The 22,824-nt window shown below is 38.1% G+C and overlaps 1 protein-coding gene across 1 annotated transcript in view; it reads right to left on the reverse strand.

Annotated features, from left to right (window-relative positions):
• The window catches only part of ADAMTS3 (ADAM metallopeptidase with thrombospondin type 1 motif 3), a 298,193-nt gene that overhangs the window by 38,869 nt on the left and 236,500 nt on the right, over positions 1-22,824 (reverse strand). The window contains exon 6 of the mRNA XM_007457205.1: positions 426-509. Coding sequence (XP_007457267.1) covers positions 426-509 — 84 coding nt within the window. The remainder of the gene's footprint in view (positions 1-425; positions 510-22,824) is intronic.

The following is a 22,824-nucleotide window of genomic DNA, read 5'->3' on the forward strand; positions in this document are numbered from 1 at the left end:
TGCTTCACAGATATATCTGAAGCACCTAGAAAGCATGTGACACATAGTAGGCACTCAATATAGATGTTTTGGAAGAATAAATGAATCATAAATTTGATGACGATGATAGATTAAGGAAATTCTTTTTTTTTATAATGGTATCCATTCATTTTCATTCATACACTCATGCCAAAATCGGGATAATTATCTCCAACTCCATAAAACAGAGGTAAACACAGCAAATAGTACCAGCACAAAAATCATTCATTATCTACTCAAATTTAGAGATCTCCATTCATTGGGGCAGTTTTCTCCTCTCAGTTCAGAGCAACTGGGGTCTACGTGAGATATGCCTACGTTGAATGTTAGTTATGGCTTCAGCAATCTAATCTGTTTGCTAATCCAGTCCTTGATGTTCACAGTTGACATATAGTAAGACATTTTACCTTTGCATAGCCCAGCATTATCATGCGCACCAGAACCACATTTATATGCACTCCCAGGGACTCATCATGGTAAATTTCATTCACCTAGAAACAAAGTAGATAATTACCTGAAGAAAGGCAACACAAAGGATTTCATGAGATGCACATTTAGGGTATGGTTGTGTAATCCCAAATATAGAAGTCAAGTTCCTTTTTTTTTAGTTTAGTTTAAACTGATGTCTGAAATGAAATAATTTACTTTTAACTATGGAATAATTCTTGGCTATGTGAATTATTTATTTTGTAAACCCCACAGTACCATGAACATAGAGTATGCTTTAAAAGGGCTTCATTAAACTACTGTAGTGTTAAAAGTCCATGTGTGCTATGATCCACACATAACATTCATCACAAGACAGTGACTCTGGTGAAGCATCTGCCAGCTGTGAGTGGCTGCAACCATGTGGAGGAAAAGAGCAAGCATGTCCTCCAGGTGCCCCTGTTGCCATCAGGGGTGCTACGTCTGGTTGGGGAAGCCCGTGTGCAGGAGCTGTGGTGGTCTATCTGTGGGCCAGTAACTGGGTGGCTCTCCCAATGCCTCCACCCCAGGAGTGCGGCAGCTGAGGCAACAATTATTTAGAAGTCCTACAGTAAAGAAATTCTTCCATATCTGCATTACTAAGATGACTGTACAAGTACATATAATACCAGTCCTGGGTATAGCTCAGAAAGGCAAAGTTGAATCACTGCTTTTTATTTAATTTTAAATGTTGAATTAAAATTTCTACAGGTAATTTGGTATACTTTAAAATCACAGATATTAGAAGTTAAGCAACCTGAGAGGCCATAGTCCAACACAGATTTATATAGATGAGGAAGATGAAGACCGTAGAGATTAGCTAACATGCAAAAACACTCAGTAAATTATTGGCAGACTAAAGTAGACATATCTTCTGGTTATACTAGTGCAAAATTGGTGTGAATAAAGATTGCTTAGTAAGTTGGCAAATGCTAGCAGAAATGGGGAAGGTGGAGTTACCTGGCTACATTTCAAAGTTCTTAACTGTTCTCAGGAACAGGGAACCAACATTTGTGACAATAACTAAAAGAGGGATGGAAAACCAACCTCAGTTCAACTTAAGATCCAGGAGGTTTGGACAGAAGGCACAGCAAATTTAAAGCCTACAGAGGACAGACCTTAAAAAGAAATACAGGGCTTCCCTGGTGGCGCAGTGGTTAAGAGTCCGCCTGCCGATGCAGGGGACACAGGTTCGTGCCCCGGTCCGGGAAGGTCCCACATGCCGCGGAGCACTTGGGCCCGTGAGCCATCCATGGCCGCTGAGCCTGCGCGTCCGGAGCCTGTGCTCCGCAACGGGAGAGGCCACAACAGTGAGAGGCCCATGTACCACAAAAAAAAAAAAAAAAAAAAAAAAAAAAAGAAATACAACTCAAGGACAACAGAATGCTCTAAGAAAAGAAATTCATGAATTTCTTGCCACACTGACCAAGAAACAGGCCAAGAAATCTCAAATGAAATGTTTCAGGAACATAATGGGACTACACAGAACACCTTAAAATATCAAGGTCTTAAATATAGATTAAATGTATACTTACTGAACTTTTAGATGGAACTAAAAAGGGAAGAACAGCTAAGATGGAGGTAAAAGATCTAGGGAAGCTAGTATATACTAAAGATGACAAAGTGTAGTTTAACAAGAAAAGATTTAGGCTCCTTTTAAAGTGGAAAAATACATTTATTTATACATTTATACATTTACAAACTCACACACACCCATATAATGGTGAGACCCAATTTAATACCTATTCAAGACAAGCCAAGGGGTGAAAAAAAATCTGCAATTCGCTCTTGCATTGCACCGTTGTGCAGGCTGGTAGCTCATGCCCAAGCTGTCCCGCTATAGGCCATTGTACACCTGGAGTATTGAGTTCATTTTGCCTGTTCTGTCTTACAAATGAGATGTATACAAACAGGAATGCATCCAGACTCCTCTCTAAGCAAAGAGCAAGGAGCCTAGAAAATGTGTCACATAAAAAATGGTGGGAGGATACAGTGGCTAAAGCCTGACACAAGCCACTAGTAGTCTCAGCTGATGTCTTGGTTCAAGACCTTCATTGCTTGTGTGGTCTTCATCTTTCTGAACCTCAATCAAATGGACATAATAATAATAAGAATACTACCTCATGGAGTTGGGGTAAGAATTAAAAGATTTAATTCATGCACACAATTGCTCAAAAATTTTATGAGTAAGAAGGACAGAAGGACAGAGCACATTAGAGTGTGGGAAGTAGAAAATAAAACTTAATAGCCACCATGTGGAAAAGGGGTTCAATATATTCTGCATATCTACAGCAAATAAAACTAAAAACCATGGGTTCACACTATTAAAGGGGAAGATTTCAGGTCATTATAAGGAAAATTGAATGCTGGCCAAAATGCTATGATTTCTTATGATCCTTTTGGCCATGGACAGATTCTCTTATCTCACTCCATGCCTCATACTGCCTAACTGAAGATTTAATCCCCCTCTTCTTCTGGATTAATTATCTGATAAGAAATTTCTAGCATCATAGTCCCAATACAAGTAAAAGTCCAAAGCTGGGTCTGTCACTAATACAATCATCCAGAGAGACTCATAGACATTCCAAGAGACTTCTCATAAGGCAGCTGTTCTGAATTAGCAACATGGCTTCACACACAAACTTTTAACATGTACGTAACTGAAATGTAAGTGCATTTAATATTAAAAAAATGTTCAAATCAATGTTAGTAAGGGCATAAAATAGGGGAACAATAAAATTTTAAACTAAAGAAAAATAGATAAAAGGAAGTGAATTAATTTCTTGAGGAGAGGTGACGGAGGGAAGGAAGGCCCTTACAGCCATGGCAATATAGCAGTGACAGCAACACTTTTAAATGTTATGGGAGACAACTGTATCAGAAAACTATTAGAATCATAAAATGAGAGCTGGCAATCGTAACAAGTAGCTTGTGATATCTGAGCTAGTATAATGTACATATAATCACCCCAAATTGGTACATTCATTTTTATTTGGTAAATTTTAAAATCAGTACAGTGCCAAGAAAGTATCATGCACAAAATTCATGCTCTCAATGGCAATATTACGTTATAAAATGATGAAATAAAAAGACACTTTTTAAAATGTCAAATTTACCATTCAACAAAAGAAAAGTATTATTTAACAAAAATCCCTATTATGCCAGGCTACTTAGATAACAGAGCACTCCAGGAGAAACCAAAATCAGTTACGGAATGTTCTGAGCTGACACCTATTTGTGAAACTGTCTCAGAGTATAACTAAATTATTGGGGGTAGAAACAATCAACTATAAGGCAATAATATTTATATGTAGGAGAAAATATTCTTCCGATGTGGTAATTCAACAGATAGGTGTCTGTATTGTGCAAGGCACGGGATATCATTTATTATTTTGCTTTTCAAGGTTTAAAAAAGTTGCTTCCCATACATTATTCACTTTTAAAATGTACATAATAAATTGGCTGCTTGTCATCTTGCTGGACCTTATCCATAACAGGATGCAATGTTTTTATGCTCTGAGACACATAGGATATGATGAGAGTTGGAGAAATAATCAGCACCTCAGGATTAGATATATTCAAAGACCTGGATTCTGGTCCCAACTATTCCACTGATAAACTGAGTGACCTTGGGTTGGTCACTTAACCTCTCTGAGCCTCTGTTTTCTCACTGGCAAATTATAATCGTACTTGCTCTGCCTGCTTCACACAGCTGCTATTCAAATCAAACAAAATGCCACACAACTGCCCTCAGAAAAATACAAAACACATTAGAACACTTCTACCTATCTATATAAAAAGTTTTAAAGGTTTGTCAATGTATTTTCCAATCTATCTGAAACAACGAAAACAAAAATAAATTAAGCAAACAAAAAAACACAACTGCCCCAATCTTGGTTTTCATCGAAAAGGATTCAAAAACTCTTATACTGTAAATTTATTTACTCTCAATAGAATTAAAGATATAGTTTAAATTATCAAAAAAAGTTATGGGAAAAATTGTTCAACAATTTTTTTCAAAAATACTCTCCAAATGCTGTACAAAAGCTCTTTCCAGCAGATGGCAGTATGCACATTTTAGAGATGGGTGAAGGAGCAGCTGCTTTACACACTTGAATGTACTTACCTACCAGTTGGCATGTCTGCCTTTTTGGATATTTACACATAAATAAAATAACTTCTTTAAAATTAAATAGGAATTTAAAAATATTCTACCCAAGGAAAACACTGAGTCACTGGACTCTTAAAAACAAAGAAAAATATTGAAGACATCTTTATTTAGATTGTTTTTCAGTATCATCTGATCAAGACATTACATAAAAGGCATAAAGAAGCTTATGATCTGGCTCTAAATTAATCACGAATTTTAACAATCAATAAATGATATACAGAAAGAACTAAAAGCATGTCATACTGAATTAATCTTTTGAATCTGTCAAGATGAATGAAAATAATATCTGTTAAGAAAGCATTTTTACAACACTTAGTGACAAGGAAAGCAACTTTTTCCTAAGTTACAGCAGAATCAAGAACAAAGAAAACAGCATTACTTAGATCTTTCCAGGTTCCAGACACTGTTCTAAATACTTTACCTATATTAATTCAAGTAATCCTTGCGACAACATTAAAGATATTATTATCTCCATTTTACGTCTAATGAAATTGGGGCTCAGAGAAGTTAAGTACCTTGCCCAAGGTCACACAGCACACAGAGCAAAGGATTAACAACTAGGCAGTCTGTCTCCACAGTCAGTAGTTTTTACCAACTTGCTACACTTCCACACACCTGCAGTCCACAGCACTGTCACTATGCAAAACAGATTTAATTTTAGAATAATCAAGAGTGATTCATTACCCCTGAGTTTAAGAAACTGATGTGGAAGCATACTGATAAAGATAACTTAAAAACTTCACTTCCTTTTCATAATTTTCCTTCGTGTTAATTTTAAGAAAATGAGGTATTAGAATCTACTTACTCCAAATAAGGATTTCTTGATGGCCAATATAATCTAAAAACACACTGGGAAAAAATAAAGAGGAGCTAGAGCAGATCACTGGAAAAACCGAATAAGAAAAGATAGGGCTGAAATTTATAACCAGTGTTTCGGGTTGTAAGCAAAGCGTTAATCATAAACATTCTAAGAAGTCATATATTAGACACTATGTAATCCAAATCAAAGTTTATCTATGCAAAACTGAATATCCTTTCACCATGTCAGCCAATCTGTGGAGTATGGGTAAATTTTCTATTAGGTGTTCATGGTTGAGCCCAGAGTATTTATTAAATTACCTGAAAAAAGGAGTAAACAGAACATTAATTCAATTTTCAGATGACCTTAAATTGCAAGAGGTTGCCAAAGTGAGGGGGGGAGAAAAGGTAATGATTTTAGGAATACTTGATTTGATTGATCAAGTATTCCTTTCCTTGAAAGGAAAATTCCTTCCAGGTTCCCTGACAGGACAATTTCTCCCAGGACATTTCCCTGGCAGGACAATCTGACCTGCTTTGTCTGACTAGCTGATAAACAGCTTTGTCTGGCTTCAACAAAGCAACATTAATTTTTCTTTCAGATGGGTGGATGAGGTCTTGAGAGGCAGTGTAGATCAGTGGTTTAGGGCATGGGCTTCACAGCCAAACTGCTTGGGTCTGCTCTTAGCTATGTGACCTTGGGCATATTATTTGTCTCTGTGCCTCAGTTTTCTCATCTGCAAAATGGGATAATTATACTACTGTCCTTATAGGATTGCTGAGAGGAATAAATGAGCTCATATATGTACAGTGGTTAATGGTGCCTGGGCCTTTCAAATATAAAAATGAAAACTGTTAGCCATCATTAGTAATATTATTCACACAGAAGCAAATAAATGGTATGCATGTATAATTTTTTTAAAGAGATTTTGGTTAACTAAAGGCAAAGAAGTAATGACAAGATAGCCTGGGTGATTTTGGCTGGACATAAAAGAATCCTGTAATGGACTTGGAAACTATATAACTCTATCCACAACCATCCCTTGTAGAGCTAAAATTTCCAAACACATACCTGCATGGATCTGCAGTCCTATCCTCTATGTTCTTTTCACTCAGAGGAGATAGCTGTCTCCTAATCTGTCAACTCCTCTTCCCTCACCTCCAATTTCAGACTAATAATAACAACTTTTAAAAAACTGAAATATACTTGATTTACAATGTTGTGTTAGTTTCAGGTGTAAGAAAAGTGACTCAGTTATACTCTTTCTTCAGATTCTTTTCCATTATGGGTTATTACATGATATTGAATATAGTTCTCTGTGCTATATAGTAGGTCCTTGTTGGTTATCTATTTTATATATAATAGTGTGTTAATTTCAAACTCCTAATTTATCCTTCCCCTAATAACTACTTTTTATGAATAGCCTTATCTAATATTTACTGAACTGAATTGTGCCTAATGCTCCTAGAGGTGGGGAACTGAATAGTAAATGAGTTTGAATCTCTGTTCTTATCATGAATATATTCTAATAGGTAAAATAAACTCTAAGCATGGAAAAAATGAATAAACACAAAAAGACATGCAGATAAGGTCATTTCTGATGGGAATGGGTGCTATGAAAAAATTAAGTTTGAATGATGAGATAGAGGATGAGAGGGAGAGGAAGAAGCTACCTGAGACTGGGGGTTGGGGGTGGGTCACAGCCAGGAGACACATGTGGACAAGAAGGAAATGGGCATGTGTGTCTCTGGGGAACAAGCGATCCAGGCAAAGGGAAGAGCTGGTACAAAAGCCCAACCTCTATTATCATGAAAGCTCAAACCCTACAAAGGAGACATCTTCATCATTTTAAAAAGAGACTGAGACCCAGAGAAGTTATACAATTTTCCCCCCAAATGATTAGCACATCCAAAATTCCAGTAAGTCTATGTGATGCCAGTGCCTATTCCTGTTCACAACCACATTGCCTGTCTTTTTCTTTCTGTCAGAGAGGATGTGCTAACTCTCTTTTTTTTAGGCTCTTTCTCACTTCCTTAAAGACATTTGCTCCAAAAAATCGACTCCATTTCCCATATTCAATCGCTCCCCTTCTTGGGGTTCCTTTTCCTCTTTTACTAACATTCTCAATTTTCCTTCATCATGAAAAAATAAGTCACCTATAATGCAGACTAATAATAACAACTTTTTATAGCATTTAGTACTGTTTACAACTATGTTCATCAACGATACTATTCAATTTCTTTAGCAATATTAGCTCCTTGTTTGCTGCCTACCCCACACACGTCAGCGTCTCAAAGTTTTGTTTTCAATCCTCTTCTCGCATTCTTTCGCAGCAATATTTCATCCACTGCTGTATCTTCAACCAATATCTATAGCCTGATGAATTCCACATATCTCATACTGATTCACCTCCCTCATGCTTCACAGCCATCTGTTCAACTCTGGTAACAGATCTATCTATTTGGAAGTATACCTATATATCACAAAGTATACTCACCCTCTCCAGAAAACCTGTTCTTCTCTCAATATTCTATAACACTTAAAGATGAAACCATCTTGATTCCTTCTTCTTCTTCAAGTAGTCAGTCAATCTGTCACCAAGTCCTGTGGGCATCCCTCATGCTTGTCTCTTCCTTCCACCTCCACATCCGGCAGCTCAGTATGTGTCCTACTCAGTTGGACTGCTACAACAACCTCTTAAAACTTTTGCAAATGCTTTCATTTGGGTAATTTGGGCCCATTTCGGTAGTTCTCCAGATTATCAGGGTCAGATGGTTGTTTTCCAGAAGCGTGAGGCTCTCCTTTTATGTTAATTCTGCTTTTACTTCCCTTAAGCATCAAAGGAGCTTTGGGAGGAGCAAGAAGAGGCAATTCAGATATAAGACCTTACAAACTCTTCCAGCCTTTGAAACAGTGGAAACATACCAAAAGCTCAGGTAGAACTGACATCTTTCTTCATGAATGAGAAAGACGATTCTCTTAGTAAGCTAAAAAGCTTTTCTGTGTTTTAGGACCCTCGGAAAAATAAAGGTTGGAATAAACCAGGGGAAAAAAGTTTTTATTGATTTTTCAGTTAAAATCAAAGGGACTGGAGAGCCTCAAGATGGAGGCAGAGTAAGACGCAGAGATCACCTTCGTCCCCACAAATACATCAGAAATACATCTACATATGGAACAACTCCTACAGAACACCTACTGAACACTGGCAGAAGACAGACCTCCCAAAAGGCAAGAAACTCCCCACGTACCTGGGTAGGGCAAAAGAAAAAAGGAAAAACAGAGACAAAAGAATAGGGACAGGACCTGCACGAGTGGGAGGGAGCCGTGAAGGAGGAAAGGTTTCCACACACTAGAAGCCCCTTCGCGGGCGGAGACTGCGGGTGGCAGAGGGGGAAGCTTCGCAGCCGCGGAGGACAGCGCAGCCACAGGGGTGCGGAGGGCAAGGCGGAGAGATTCCCACACAGAGGATCGGTGCCGACCGGCACTCACCAGCCCGAGAGGCTTGTCTGCTCACCCGCTGGGGCGGGCGGGGCTGGGAGCTGAGGCTCGAGCTTTGGTCGGAGCGCAGGGAGAGGACTGGGGTTGGCAGCGTGGACATAGCCTGCAGGGGGTTAGTGCGCCATGGCTAGCTGGGAGGGAGTCCGGGAAAAGTCTGGAGCTGCTGAAGAGGCAAGAGACGTTTTCTTGCCTCATTGTATCCTGGTGCGTGAGGAGAGGGGATTAAGAGCACCACTTAAAAGAGCTCCAGAGAAGGGCGCGAGCCATAGCTATCAGCGTGGACCCCAGAGACAAGCATGGGATGCTAAGGCTGCTGCTGCCGCCACCAGGAAGCCTGTGTGCGAGCACAGGTCACTATCCACACCTCCCCTCCCGGGAGCCTGTGCAGTCCGCCACTGCCAGGGTCCCATGATCCAGGGACAACTTCACCGGTTCACCACGCGCCTCAGGTTGGTACAATGTCCCGCCGGCCTCTGCCTCCGCAGGCTCGCCCTGCATCCATACCCTTCCCTCCCCACGGCCTGAGTGAGCCAGAGCCCCTGAATCAGTGGCTCCTTTAACCCCGTCCTGTCTGAGTGAAGAACAGACACCCTCAGGTGACCTACACGCAGAGGCGGGTCCAAATCCAAAACAACCCCAGGAGCTGTGCGAACAAAGAAGAGAAAGGCAAATCTCTTCCAGCAGCCTCAGGAACAGCGGATTAAATCTCCACAATCAACATGATCTACCCTGCATCTGTGGAATACCTGAATAGACAACGAATCATCCCAAATAGAGGAGGTGGACTTTGGGAGCAATGATATATATATATATTTTTTTCCCTCATTCTCTTTTTCTGAGTGTGTATGTGTATGCTTCTGTGTGTGTGATTTTGCCTGTATAGCTTACCTTTTACCATTTGTCCTAGGCTTCTGTCTGTCCGTTTTTTTTTTTTACTAAAAAATTTTTTTTCTTAATATTTTTTATTTTAATAACTTTATTTTATTTTATCTTCTTCTTTCTTTCTCTCTCTCTCTCTCTCTCTCTCCCTCCCTTCCTCTCTCTCTCTCTTTCTTTCTTTCTTCCTTTCCTCCCTTTTATTCTGAGCCGTGTGGAGGACAGGCTCTTGGTGCTCCAGCGAGGCATCAGGGCTGTACCACTGAGGTGGGAGAGCCAAGTTCAGGACACTGGTCCACAAGAGATCACCCAGCTCCACATAATATCAAACAGCGAAAATCTCCCAGAGATCTCCATCTCAATGCCAAGACCCGGCTCCACTCAAGGACTAGCAAGCTACAGTGCTGGACATCCTATGCCAAACAACTAGCAAGACAGGAACACAACCCCATCCATTACCAGAGGTTGCTTAAAATCATAATAAGGCCACAGACACCCCCAAACACACCACCAGACGTGGACCTGCCCACCAGAGAGAAAAGATCCAGCCTCATCCACCAGAACACAGGCACTAGTCCCCTCCACCAAGAAGCCTACACAGCCCACTGAACCAACCTTAGCCACTGGGGACAGACACCAAAAACAACAGGAACTACGAACCTGCAGCCTGCAAAAAGAAGACCCCAAACACAGAAGTTAAGCAAAATGAGAAGACAGAGAAACACACAGCAGATGAAGAAGCAAGGTAAAAACCCACCAGACGTAACAAATGAAGAGGAAATAGGCAGTCTACCTGAAAAAGAATTCAGAATAATGATAGTAAAGATGATCCAAAGTCTTGGAAATAGAATGGAGAAAATACAAGAAATGTTTAACAAGGACCTAGAAGAAATAAAGAGTAAACAAACAGTGATGAACAACATAATAAATGGAGTTAAAAATTCTCTAGAAGGGATCAATAGCAGAATAACTGAGGAAGAAGAACGGATAAGTGACCTGGAAGATAAAATAGTAGAAATAACTACTGCAGAGCAAAATAAAGAAAAAAGGATGAAAAGAATTGAGGACAGTCTTAGAGACTTCTGGGACAACATTAAACACACTAACATTCGAATTATAGGGGTCCCAGAAGAAGAAGAGACAAAGAAAGGGACTGAGAAAATATGTGAAGAGATTATAGTTGAAAACTTCCCAAATATGGGAAAGGAAATAGTTAATCAAGTCCAGAAAGCACAGAGAGTCCCATACAGGATAAATCCAAGGAGAAACACACCAAGACACACATTAATCAAACTATCAAAAATTAATTACCAAGAAAAAATAGTAAAAGCAGCAAGGGAAAAAAAAACAAGTAACATATAAGGGAATCCCCATAAGGTTAACAGCTGATCTTTTAGCAGAAACTCTGCAAACCAGAAGGTAGAGGCAGGACATATTTAAAGTGATGAAAGAGAAAAACCTGCAACGAAGATTACCCTACCCAGCAAGGATCTCATTCAGATTTGATGGAGAAATTAAAAGCTTTACAAATAGCAACAGCTACAAGAATTCAGCACCACCAAACCAGCTTTACAACAAATGCTAAAGGAACTTCTCTAGTCAGGAAACACAAGAGAAGGAAAAGACCTACAATAGGGCTTCCCTGGTGGCGCAGTGGTTGAGAGTCCGCCTGCCGATGCAGGGGACACGGGCTACCCAGCAAGGATCTCATTCAGATTTGATGGAGAAATTAAAACCTTTACAGACAAGCAAAAGCTGAGAGAGTTCAGCACCACCAAACCAGCTTTACAACAAATGCTAAAGGAACTTCTCTAGACAAAAACACAAGAGAAGGAAAAGTCCTATAATAACGAACCCAAAACAATTTAGAAAATGGGAATAGGGAACATACATATTGATAATTACCGTAAATGTAAATGGATTAAATGCTCCAAACAAAAGACATAGGTTGGCTGAATGGATACTAAACAACACCCATATATATGCTGTCTACAAGAGACCCACTTCAGACCTAGGGACACATACAGACTGAAAGTGAGGGGATGGAGAAAGATATTCGATGCAAATGGAAATCAAAAGAAAGCTGGAGTAGCAATTCTCATATCAAACAACATAGACTTTAAAACAAAGAGTATTACGAGACAAAGAAGGACACTACATAATGATCAAGGGATCGATCCAAGAAGAAGATATAACAATTGTAAATATTTATGCACCCAACACAGGAGCACCTCAATACATAAGGCAAATACTAACAGCCATAAAAGGGGAAATTGACAGTAACACAGTCATAGTAGGGGATCTTAACACCCCACTTTCACCAATGGACAGATCATCCAAAATGAAAATAAATAAGGAAACACAAGCTTTAAATGATACATTAAACAAGATGGACTTAATTGATATTTATAGGACATTCCATCAAAAACAACAGAATACACATACTTCTCAAGTGTTCATGGAACATTTTCCAGGATAGATCATATCTTGGGTCACAAATCAAACCTTGGTAAATTTAAGAAAATTGAAATCGTATCAAGTATCTTTTCTGACCACAACACTATGAGACTAGATATCAATTACAGGAAAAAATCTGTAAGAAATACAAACACATGAAGGCTAAACAACACACTACTTAATAACCAAGAGGTCACTGAAGAAATCAAAGAAGAAATCAAAAAACACCTAAAAACAAATGACAATGAAAACACGATAACCCAAAACCTATGGGATGCTGCAAAAGCAGTTCTAAGAGTGAAGTTTATAGCAATACAATCCTAACTTAAGAAACAAGAAACATCACAAATAAACAACCTAACCTTACACCTAAAGCAATTAGAGAAAGAAGAACAAAAAACCCCCAATGTTAGCAGAAGGAAAGAAATCATAAAGATAAGATCAGAAATAAATGAAAAAGAAATGAAGGAAATGATAGCAAAGATCAATAAAACTAAAAGCTGGTTCTTTGAGAACATAAACAAAATAGATAAACCATTAGCCAGACTCATCAAGAAAAAAAGGGAGAAGACTCAAATCAACAGAATTAGAAATGAAAAAGGAGAAGTAACAACTGACACTGCAGAAATACAAAGGATCATGAGAGATTACTACAAGCAACTCTATGCCACTAAAATGGACAACCTGGAAGAAATGGACACATTCTTAGAAATGCACAACCTTCCAAGGCTGAACCAGGAAGAAACAGAAAATATGAACAGACCAATCACAAGCACTGAAATTGAAACTGTGATTAAAAATCTTCCAACAAACAAAAGTCCAGGACCATATGGCTTCACAGGCGAATTCTATTAAACATTTAGAGAAGAGCTAACACCTATCCTTCTCAAACTCTTCCAAAATATAGCAGAGGGAGGAACACTCCCAAACTCATTATATGAGGCCACCATCACTCTGATACCAAAACCAGACAAAGATGTCACAAAGAAAGAAAACTACAGGCCAATATCATTGATGAAAATAGATGCAAAAACCCACAGCAAAATACTAGCAAACAGAATCCAACAGCACATTAAAAGGATCATACACCAAGATCAAATGGGCTTTATCACAGGGATGCAAGGATTCTTCAATATATGCAAATCAATGTGATACACCATATTAAAAAACTGAAGGATAAAAACGATATGGTCATCTCAATAGACGCAGAAAATGCTTTAGACAATATTAAACACCCATTTATGATAAAAAGCCTCCAGAAAGTAGGCATAGAGGGAACTTTCCTCAACATAATAAAGGCCATATATGACAAACCCACAGCCAATATCATCCTCAATGCTGAAAAACTGAAACCATTTCCACTAAGATCAGGAACAAGACAAGTTTGCCCACTCTCACCACTATTACTCAACATAGTTTTGGAAGTGTTAGCCACAGCAATCAGAGAAGAAAAAGAAATAAAAGGAATCCAAATTGGAAAAGAAGTAAAGCTATCACTGTTTGCAGATGACATGATACTATACATAGAGAATCATAAAGATGCTACCAGAAAACTACTAGAGCTAATCAATGAATTTGGTAAAGTAGCAGGATACAAAATTAATGCACAGAAATCACTTGCATTCCTATATACTAATGATGAAAAATATGAATACGAAATTAAGAAAACACTCCCATTTACCATTGCAACAAAAAGAATAAAATATCTAGGAATACACCTACCTAAGGAGACAAAAGACCTGTATGCAGAAAATTATAAGACACTGGTGAAAGAAATTAAAGATGATACAAATAGATGGAGAGATATACCATGTTCTTGGATTGGAAAAATCAACATTGTGAAAATGACTCTACTACCCAAAGCAATTTACAGATTCAATGCAATCTCTATCAAACTACCACTGGCATTTTCCACAGAACGACAACAAAAAATTTCACCATTTGTATGGAAACACAAAAGACCCTGAATAACCAAAGCAATCTTGAGAAAGAAAAACGGAGCTGGAGGAATCACGCTCCCTGACTTCAGACCATACTAGAAAGCTACAGTAATCAAGACAGTATGACACCGGCACAGAAACAGAAATATATAGATCAATGGAACAGGAGAGAAAGCTCAGAGATAAACCCACGCACATATGGTCACCTTATTTTTGATAAAGGAGGCAAGAATATACAATGGAGAAAAGACAGCCTCTTCAATAAGCGGTGCTGGGAAAACTGGACAGCTACATGTAAAAGAATGAAATTAGAACACTCCCTAACACCATACACAAAAATAAACTGAAAATGGATTAAAGACCTAAATGTAAGGCCAGACACTATAAAACTCTTAGAGGAAAACTTAGGCAGAACACTCTATGACATAAATCTCAACAAGATCCTTTTTGACCCACCTCCTAGAGAAATGGAAATAAAAACAAACATAAACAAATGGGACCTAATGAAACTTAAAAGCTTTTGCACAGCAAAGGAAACCATAAACAAGACAAAAAGACAACCCTCAGAATGGGAGAAAATATTTGCAAATGAAGCAACTGACAAAGGATTAATCTCCAAAATTTACAAGCAGTTCATGCAGCTCTACATTAAAAAAACAAACAATCCAAAAGTGAGCAGAAGACCTAAATAGACATTTCTCCAAAGAGATATACAGATTGCCAACAGACACATGAAAGAATGTTTAACATCATTAATCATTAGAGAAATGCAAATCAAAACTACAATGAGATATCAGATCACACCAGTCAGAATGGCCATCATCAAAACATCTACAAACAATAAATGCTGGAGAGAGTGTGGAGAAAAGGGAACCCTGTTGCACTGCTGGTGGGAATGTAAATTGATACAGCCACTATGGAGAACAGTATGGAGGTTCCTTAAAAAACTAAAAATAGAACTACCATACGACCCAGCAATCCCACTACTGGGAATATACCCTGAGAAAACCATAATTCAAAAAGAGTCATGTACCAAAATGTTCATTGCAGCTCTATTTACTATAGCCAGGACATGGAAGCAACCTAAGTGTCCATCAACAGATGAATGGATAAAGAAGATGTGGCATATATATATATACAATGGAATATTACTCAGCCATAAAACGGAATGAAACTGACTTATTTGTAATGAGGTGGATGGACCTAGAGACTGTCATACAGAGTGAAGTAAGTCAGAAAGAGAAAAACAAATATCATATGTTAACACGTATATATGGAATCTAAAAAAAAATGTTTCTGAAGAACCTAGGGGCAAGATGGGAATAAAGATGCAGACTTACTAGAGAATGGACTTGAGGATATGCAGAGGGGAAAGGGTAAGCTGGGACAAAGTGGGAGAGTGGCATGGACATATATACATTACCTAACGTAAAATAGATAGCTAGTAGGAAGCAGCCACATAGCACAGGGAGATCAGCTCAGTGCTTTGTGATCACCTAGAGGGCTGGCATAGGGAGGGTGGGAGAGAGGGAGATGCAAGAGGGAAGAGATATGGGGACATATGTATATGTATAACTGATTCACTTTGTTATAAAGCAGAAAGTAACACACCATTGTAAAGCAATTATACTACAATAAAGATGTCAAAAGATTTTTTTGATAAAATAAATAAATCTAAAAAAAAAAATCAAAGGGCCCTCTGAAGCAGCAACATTGTGTGGATATCATGTCATATTAATTTAACCTGTGTTGAAGGGATTGTGTTCCAAAATGACAGGTCCAGGATATTTCAGGGAAGGCATACATGTTTATCTAAGGGGCAGCTGAACTGATGTGTGATTACTCCAAAATGTCTCTGTGACCTGGTGTGTTCATTCCACATTGGAGACATTAAGGCAATTTGTTGTGGCAGGGAGGGGTAGTATAAACCATATGGAGTTTGCAGCCAGATGAACTATGGTTTGTCCCCTAATTCTGGCACTTAGATACTATGTGTCTATGTTTATAGCACAGTGCCTAACAGAGTCTCTTCCTCCAAATCGTTCAAATTCATCCAGAATTCTCTTTTTCAAACACAGACTAATCTTCTTTAAAACGCTTTTCATAAACCCTCGTCATTAGCAAGGTGAAATTCAAACTCCTTGGGATGGCACCTACATTTTTCTAAAGGTAGCCCCAGATGCTCTACCCAGCCTCATCTGCCATCTCCCCTAAATACGCTTCAATTTCACCTAAAGACACACCTCCAGTGGCTCCAAAGGCATTATGAGCCACCACTTTTAGAATCCTTTTAAAATCTGTTCCCCATCTGCCAAAACCCATCTTCTCTTTTTCTAGCTGGGAAATGCCAATTCAGTCTTTAAAGTCCAACTCAGGTGGCACATCCTCTATGAAGATTTCATTTGCCAATGGCATTATTTGCCAAACCACATCCCCTTCTTTTCAATTAATGTTTACACAGTACTTCGTGGCTGAATCTTTTTTTTTTTTTTTTTCTTGTACGCGGCCCTCTCACTGTTGTGGCCTCTCCCGTTGCGGAGCACAGGCTCCGGACGCGCAGACTCAGCGGCCATGGCTCACGGGCCCAGCCGCTCTGCGGCACGTGGGATCTTCCCGGACGGGGGGCACGAACCCGTGTCCCCTGCATTGGCAGGAGGACTCTCAACCACTGCGCCACCAGGGAAGCCCGTGGCTGAATCTTTTGAAGAAACTATCGCTTTTAATTATTATTTCTTGATTTGTTTATTTCACTGCTAGAATTAGCTTCTTGTGAAAAGGAGCTAAATTTTATTAATTTTTGCCTCCCTAGAATCTAACAGGACTTGGCCTATGGGAGGGTATGTATGCTAGGTGAATAAATGTCTAGAGGACTGATGTGAATTCAATTGTAAAAAATGGATTAAAGATAATAACCCAAAATAGAAAACTGCTGCATGATTTGCTCAAGTTGCCTGAACATGTATACTCCCCAGATAAATCTGCCTTGCACTCACATTCAGCATTTTCAGAAACACTAGTTAAGAAATTAAAAGCAGTGTAGAGACCGAATCATCACTAAGTAACCAATAACCACATTTATTTGCTAACCGTTGAATAAGTCCATTAATGCTCTGTTAGGACTAGAGTATTTCCACGGAGTATAAATTTTCTTGTAAGAGTATTAAGTAGGGAAGCTTGCCATGTCCAGAAAACACATCTGTGAGTTACTAGTTCATTGTCCATCACAGATGGCCAATTTCAGTATATGAAAAAATTGAATTCTCTTTTAATTATCAGTGAGTACTTGTAATTATAAGATTTTTTTTCATACTGGGAGCCATCCTTTTAAATGAATTGTTTTATTTTGGTAAATCCTGAGATTAAGGCATTGACTCAATTCTCTGCAGGGCACAATGGACCCAGATCACTTCATAGATCTTAGCAAATGACAAGGATACCTGCCACAGCAAAGTGTTGGTGACAGGGAATATCTGGCACATTGAAAGAAAACAACCCACACCCTTAAGTGCAGAATCTGCTTTATCACCCTGTTAGGGAGAATCTTAAACTAGATTGCTAGCTGATTCAATTCAACCAGACAAGTAACTGAATTCTCAACTTCAATGACTTGAATGGTATTCTAACAAGACACAGGAATGAGTAAAGGAAAGACATCAGAGTTTTATTTGGCAATGGATATACAAAATGCCTCGATTTTGTAACAAGAGGTAGTGAATCTTAAGGAGGAAGAGTACTGGATTCTGAAGGCAGAAAGATCTGTACTGGCTCAAGTCTTGGCTGTGCCACCTATTAGCTGTCTGACTCTGGAAAGGTCACCTAAACTCTCTAAATCTCAATCTCTTAATTTACAAACTAGGACTGAAAATGAACATATTTCATAGTTGAAGAATTTTCTATAATTCTTGTGGAGTATTTAGCACAGGACCAGGCACAGAGCAAAGGCTAAAATTTAGTTGGTAGTAGTATAAGCCTCCATCCTTAACAACATTAAATCATTCGTTTGAATCTAGACCTGAAACTAGATAATTGCAAACATCTTCAAAGATTTCATCATTAACTTTGATTCCACACAATCTATTTTTTTTTCATAGACTACCCCATCTACGTGAATGGCACCATCATCCAGCAGTATTCAAACCAGAAAAGTGTAAATCATGGTGGATTCCTCCCTTTCCTTCAGCCCCCTATTTGATCCACTGACAAATTCTATCGATTCTACTATCAATACTCCCTTATTATTGCAATCACCATTGTCCAGTAAACCATCTTCTCTTGCCTAGACATCTACAGTTGGTTTCTAATTGATCTGTCTTCATTGTCCCTAGATCGCTGCCATCTATTCTTTACAACACAGAAAGAGGCTTTCAATGGCTTTCCATGAATTTGCTTAAAATTGAACTCAATCTCCCATGACCTGAAAGGTGCTTGCCCTGTTCTTCAAGCTGCACCTGACTCCTTGTACACTGGACTCAAGCCACACTGGCTTTCTTTTTGTAACTAAAACACTTGTCCTTGTTAAATGACTGGCTCTTTTTTCATTTTAAATCTCAAGTTAACCATCATTTCTTGGGAGAAGACTTTCTTGATCATCTTGCCTACGTATAATCCCTATTACCCGTTAGCCTTGTTATTCCCTTTCCAAGCAAATGGTTCGTTCCCTGCATAGCTCTTATCACAATCTTTGATGTGTTTATTTGATTTCCCCACCAATCTGTAATATGAATGTGTTCTGTCTTTTGTGTTCCCAACTAAATGCTTGGTATACAGCATTAAAATATTTGTTAAAATACTAAGCCAGTTAAAATTTTATTGGATGTGGCAATGTGGCAGACAGTGTTTTAGACATTGTAAATATGAAACTTAATAATGTGTAGTAACTGCACCCAAGGAGCAAACAACCTATCTGAGAGCTGCTGCCAGGGAATTCACACATTTTATAATAAGGAGGGGATGATTTGTTTAAGGTTCACAGGAGTTGATATTTGATCCTGATCTTGATAAATGAAATGTTACCAGAAAAGAAAAATAGGGATGCAGGGGGAGGAAGGAACAATGGGAAGAAGTTATTTTGGAGAGACCAAAGAACAAAGGCATGAAGGTGGATTTTAATTGCCAGGATATCTATTACCCATTGCTTTGGTTCTGAACACAAAAGAAATTGTGAAAAGATGAGGTTTTCTGAAGCCAACATAACTTATTTCTTCTGACGAACAATAACCACTGCAACCGAAACAGTATAGAATACTTGTGCTGTTATTTCGTCATCTATAAAGTGAAGGGATTATAATAATATGCTTTTTATGTTTCTTCCAAATGGGAAATCTCATGACTCTTGGTTTTTCTTTTATATTATAAGCTTCTTGAGGGCAGGGATCATTGTACTGACGGTTCAATAAATGTTTAATGAATAGATTCACTTTTACACAAATTATATTCATGTGATATTTTGCCCAGTAGTCCCAATATATGTGGATTTCAAATTCTGATGCCAATTTATTAACAACTGTGAAAACCAACACAGGATCTACTTTTTGGATTGCTTTTGGAAGCAAGTTAGGTGGGTTAAATTTTAGTCAATCTTGGAATCTTAATACTTCTCTAACCTTTCCTTTATCCTATCATAAATGGATATATTAAAAAGGAAAGCATTGCAACAGACACAGAAAGGATAACAATAAGATAGTGATGCCTGCAACCTTCATCACCAAAATGTGTAAAAGTGAATATGTGAAGAAAGAAAAGTGCCAATGATTCCCAGAGTCAAGACAAATGATGGTAAATACTAGTTAGGTGTTGTAGTGACTGAGGGAAATTCTAGCTTCCAAAAGGATTAGAGTAGATGGAACATATGTCTTTTATGTCCTTTTAATTGACTTTCACTCAATAATTTGGTAAAAAACTAACCAGTTCCAGCAACAACAACAGCAAAATGGCATGATCCTCTAGCACCAGCTTGTATTTCCTTCAAATCAAACTAACATTTAGAAGAGCGGTCTTCATTTCATCACCTTTACCGAACTCTGTGCCTCATGGTCTTAACCTGTCAAGAATTTCTTTATATTCTCCCAATGTCTTAAACATAGTAAATATCCACCTACTATTGGCTCAATAACTAGTGTTTAAACAGAACTAAACGAAGAAGAGAAACCTCTCTGAGAAGTTCTGTAATTGCTATCTATCTTCATTTTCTTATTTTGCATTAATTTCCTTCATGCAACCTATATGTAGCCAAATTCAAGTATATACTATGCATCTTTTTGGAGCTTTGAATATTCAACTATCTTCTCTGTCTGGAATTCCCTGTCATTCATCTTCAAAGATCTAACTTCTAACTAACATTCAAGGCCTAGTTCAAGCATACTTGTTCCTCATTCCTCTACTTCAAAGACATCTCTAATATTCTTCCTCCATAGCACAGAATCTATACTTTCTTTCAATCAATTAGCACTTTCTAGATTGCTTTATACATACTAATTTACAAACCTAATTTCCCCTAGTAAAGTACATCCCCAAGGAGGAAAAGCATCTCTAACATATTAGGTTTCTGGTTTGAATAACTGGGTGCCTAAGAGAGTCGTTTACCGAGAAAAGGAAGGACAGACAGTCAAGACTCAATTTGTTTGCTCTCAACTCTGAAGGTATCTGGAAGAAAACTAGGCTGAAACAAAAAAATATAATTTTTAATAAAACTTCATCAAACTGGTACACTTAAAATACATATTGTATGTCACTTATGCTTTAATGAAAGTTGATGTTTAAGAGTAATGGTTTTCAATATTGATTTTATTTACTATTATATCACATATTCATTGCATATTTTCTCATGTTGTGGTTAGCAAAAATACACAAATCACTCTCTCTGACAACCTATCTCTACCCATAATTGAAGTCTCCCCAAAATATCATTTTATATTATAACCTTTAAGAGTTAAAAGCACAGTAAATTAAACAAGGGAAAAATCAAATAAGGGCTTCTTTTAATGCATTTAATTTTATCTTTAATTTCATTCTGAAATAATTTCAGACTTACAAAAAAGGGTGACAATATAGAACAAAGAATTTCCACATACCCTTCATCCAGGTTCTTCAAATGCTAACATTTACCAAAATCACAGTATACAGTACAAATCTAGAAAATTAATATTAATGTGATACAATTAACTAATCTAAAGACCCACTTAAAATTTTGTCAATTGTCCCACTAATATCCTTTATTTGGTCCATGATCCAATCTATGCCATTCGGTTGCCATATCTTCTTAGTCTTCCTGAATCTGGGACAGTTCCTCAGTTTTTCTTTCATGACCCAGAGAGTTTTGAAGACTACTGGTCAGTTAGTTTGTAGAATGCCCCTCAATTTGAGTTATTCTGATGGCTCCTCATGATTAAATTCTGTTATGAGCTATAATAGCACAGAAGTGATATTGTGCCCTCTAGAGCACAGGATGTTAATGTGACTCATTAGGGGTAAGATTAACTTTGACCCTGTGGTTAAGATGCTGTCTGCCAGGTTTCATAAATGTAAAGTTACTCATTTTCCCTTTGTGATTAATAAGTCCTTTGTGAGGAGATACTTTGAGACTATGTATATATCCAATTTCTCACTATATTTTCGTCCACTAATTCTGTCATTCGTTGATGGTACTTCTCTGCAAAAATTATTACTGTAGTGTTTGGCAATTAGCAATTTTTAAAATTTCTATCATTTCTGCTACATTTATTAGCTGGAGTTCTACTATAGGGAAGAAATGTCCCCCATTTACTTAGTCAATTATTGTATTATATTAGGCAATAATTTATATACTCATTTATTTGCATCAGTATTAACTCACAACAATTTCTTGTGTGTATATGCCCAGCAGTGGGATTGCTGGGTCACATGGTAGTTCTATTTTTAGTTTTTTAAGGAACCTCCATACTGTTCTCCATAGTGGCTATATCAATTTACATTCCTACCAACAGTGCAAGAGGGTTCCCTTTTCTCCACACCCTCTCCCGCATTTACTGTTTGCAGATTTTGTGATGATGGCCATTCTGACTGGTGTTAAGGTGATACCTCATTGTAGTTTTGATTTTCATTTTTCTAATAATGAGTGATGTTGAGCATTTTTTCTTGTGTCTGTTGGCCATCTGTATGTCTTCTTTGGAGAAATGTCTATTTAGGGCTTCTGCCCATTTTTGGATTGGGTTGTTTTTTTTGATATTGAGCTACATGAGCTGTTTGTATATTTTGGAGATAAATCCTTTGTCCATTGCTTCATTTGCAAATATTTTCTCCCATTATGAGGGCTGTCTTTTCGTCTTGTTTATGGCTTCCTTTGCTGTGCAAAAGCTTTTAAGTTTCATTAGGTCCCATTTGTTTATTTTTGTTTTTATTCTCATTACTCTAGAAGGTGGGTCAAAAAAGATCTTGCTGGGCTTCCCTGGTGGCACAGTGGTTGAGAGTCTGCCTGCCGATGCAGGGGACATGGGTTCGTGCCCCGGTCCAGGAGGATCCCACATGCCACGGAGCGGCTGGGCCCGTGAGCCATGGCCACTGAGCCTGAGCATCCGGAGCCTGTGCTCTGCAAAGGGAGAGGCCACAGCAGTGAGAGGCCCTCA

This window comes from Lipotes vexillifer, unplaced genomic scaffold (genome assembly GCF_000442215.2).
Source record: "Lipotes vexillifer unplaced genomic scaffold, Lipotes_vexillifer_v1.1 scaffold1051, whole genome shotgun sequence".
Classification (NCBI taxonomy): Eukaryota; Metazoa; Chordata; class Mammalia; order Artiodactyla; family Lipotidae; genus Lipotes; species Lipotes vexillifer.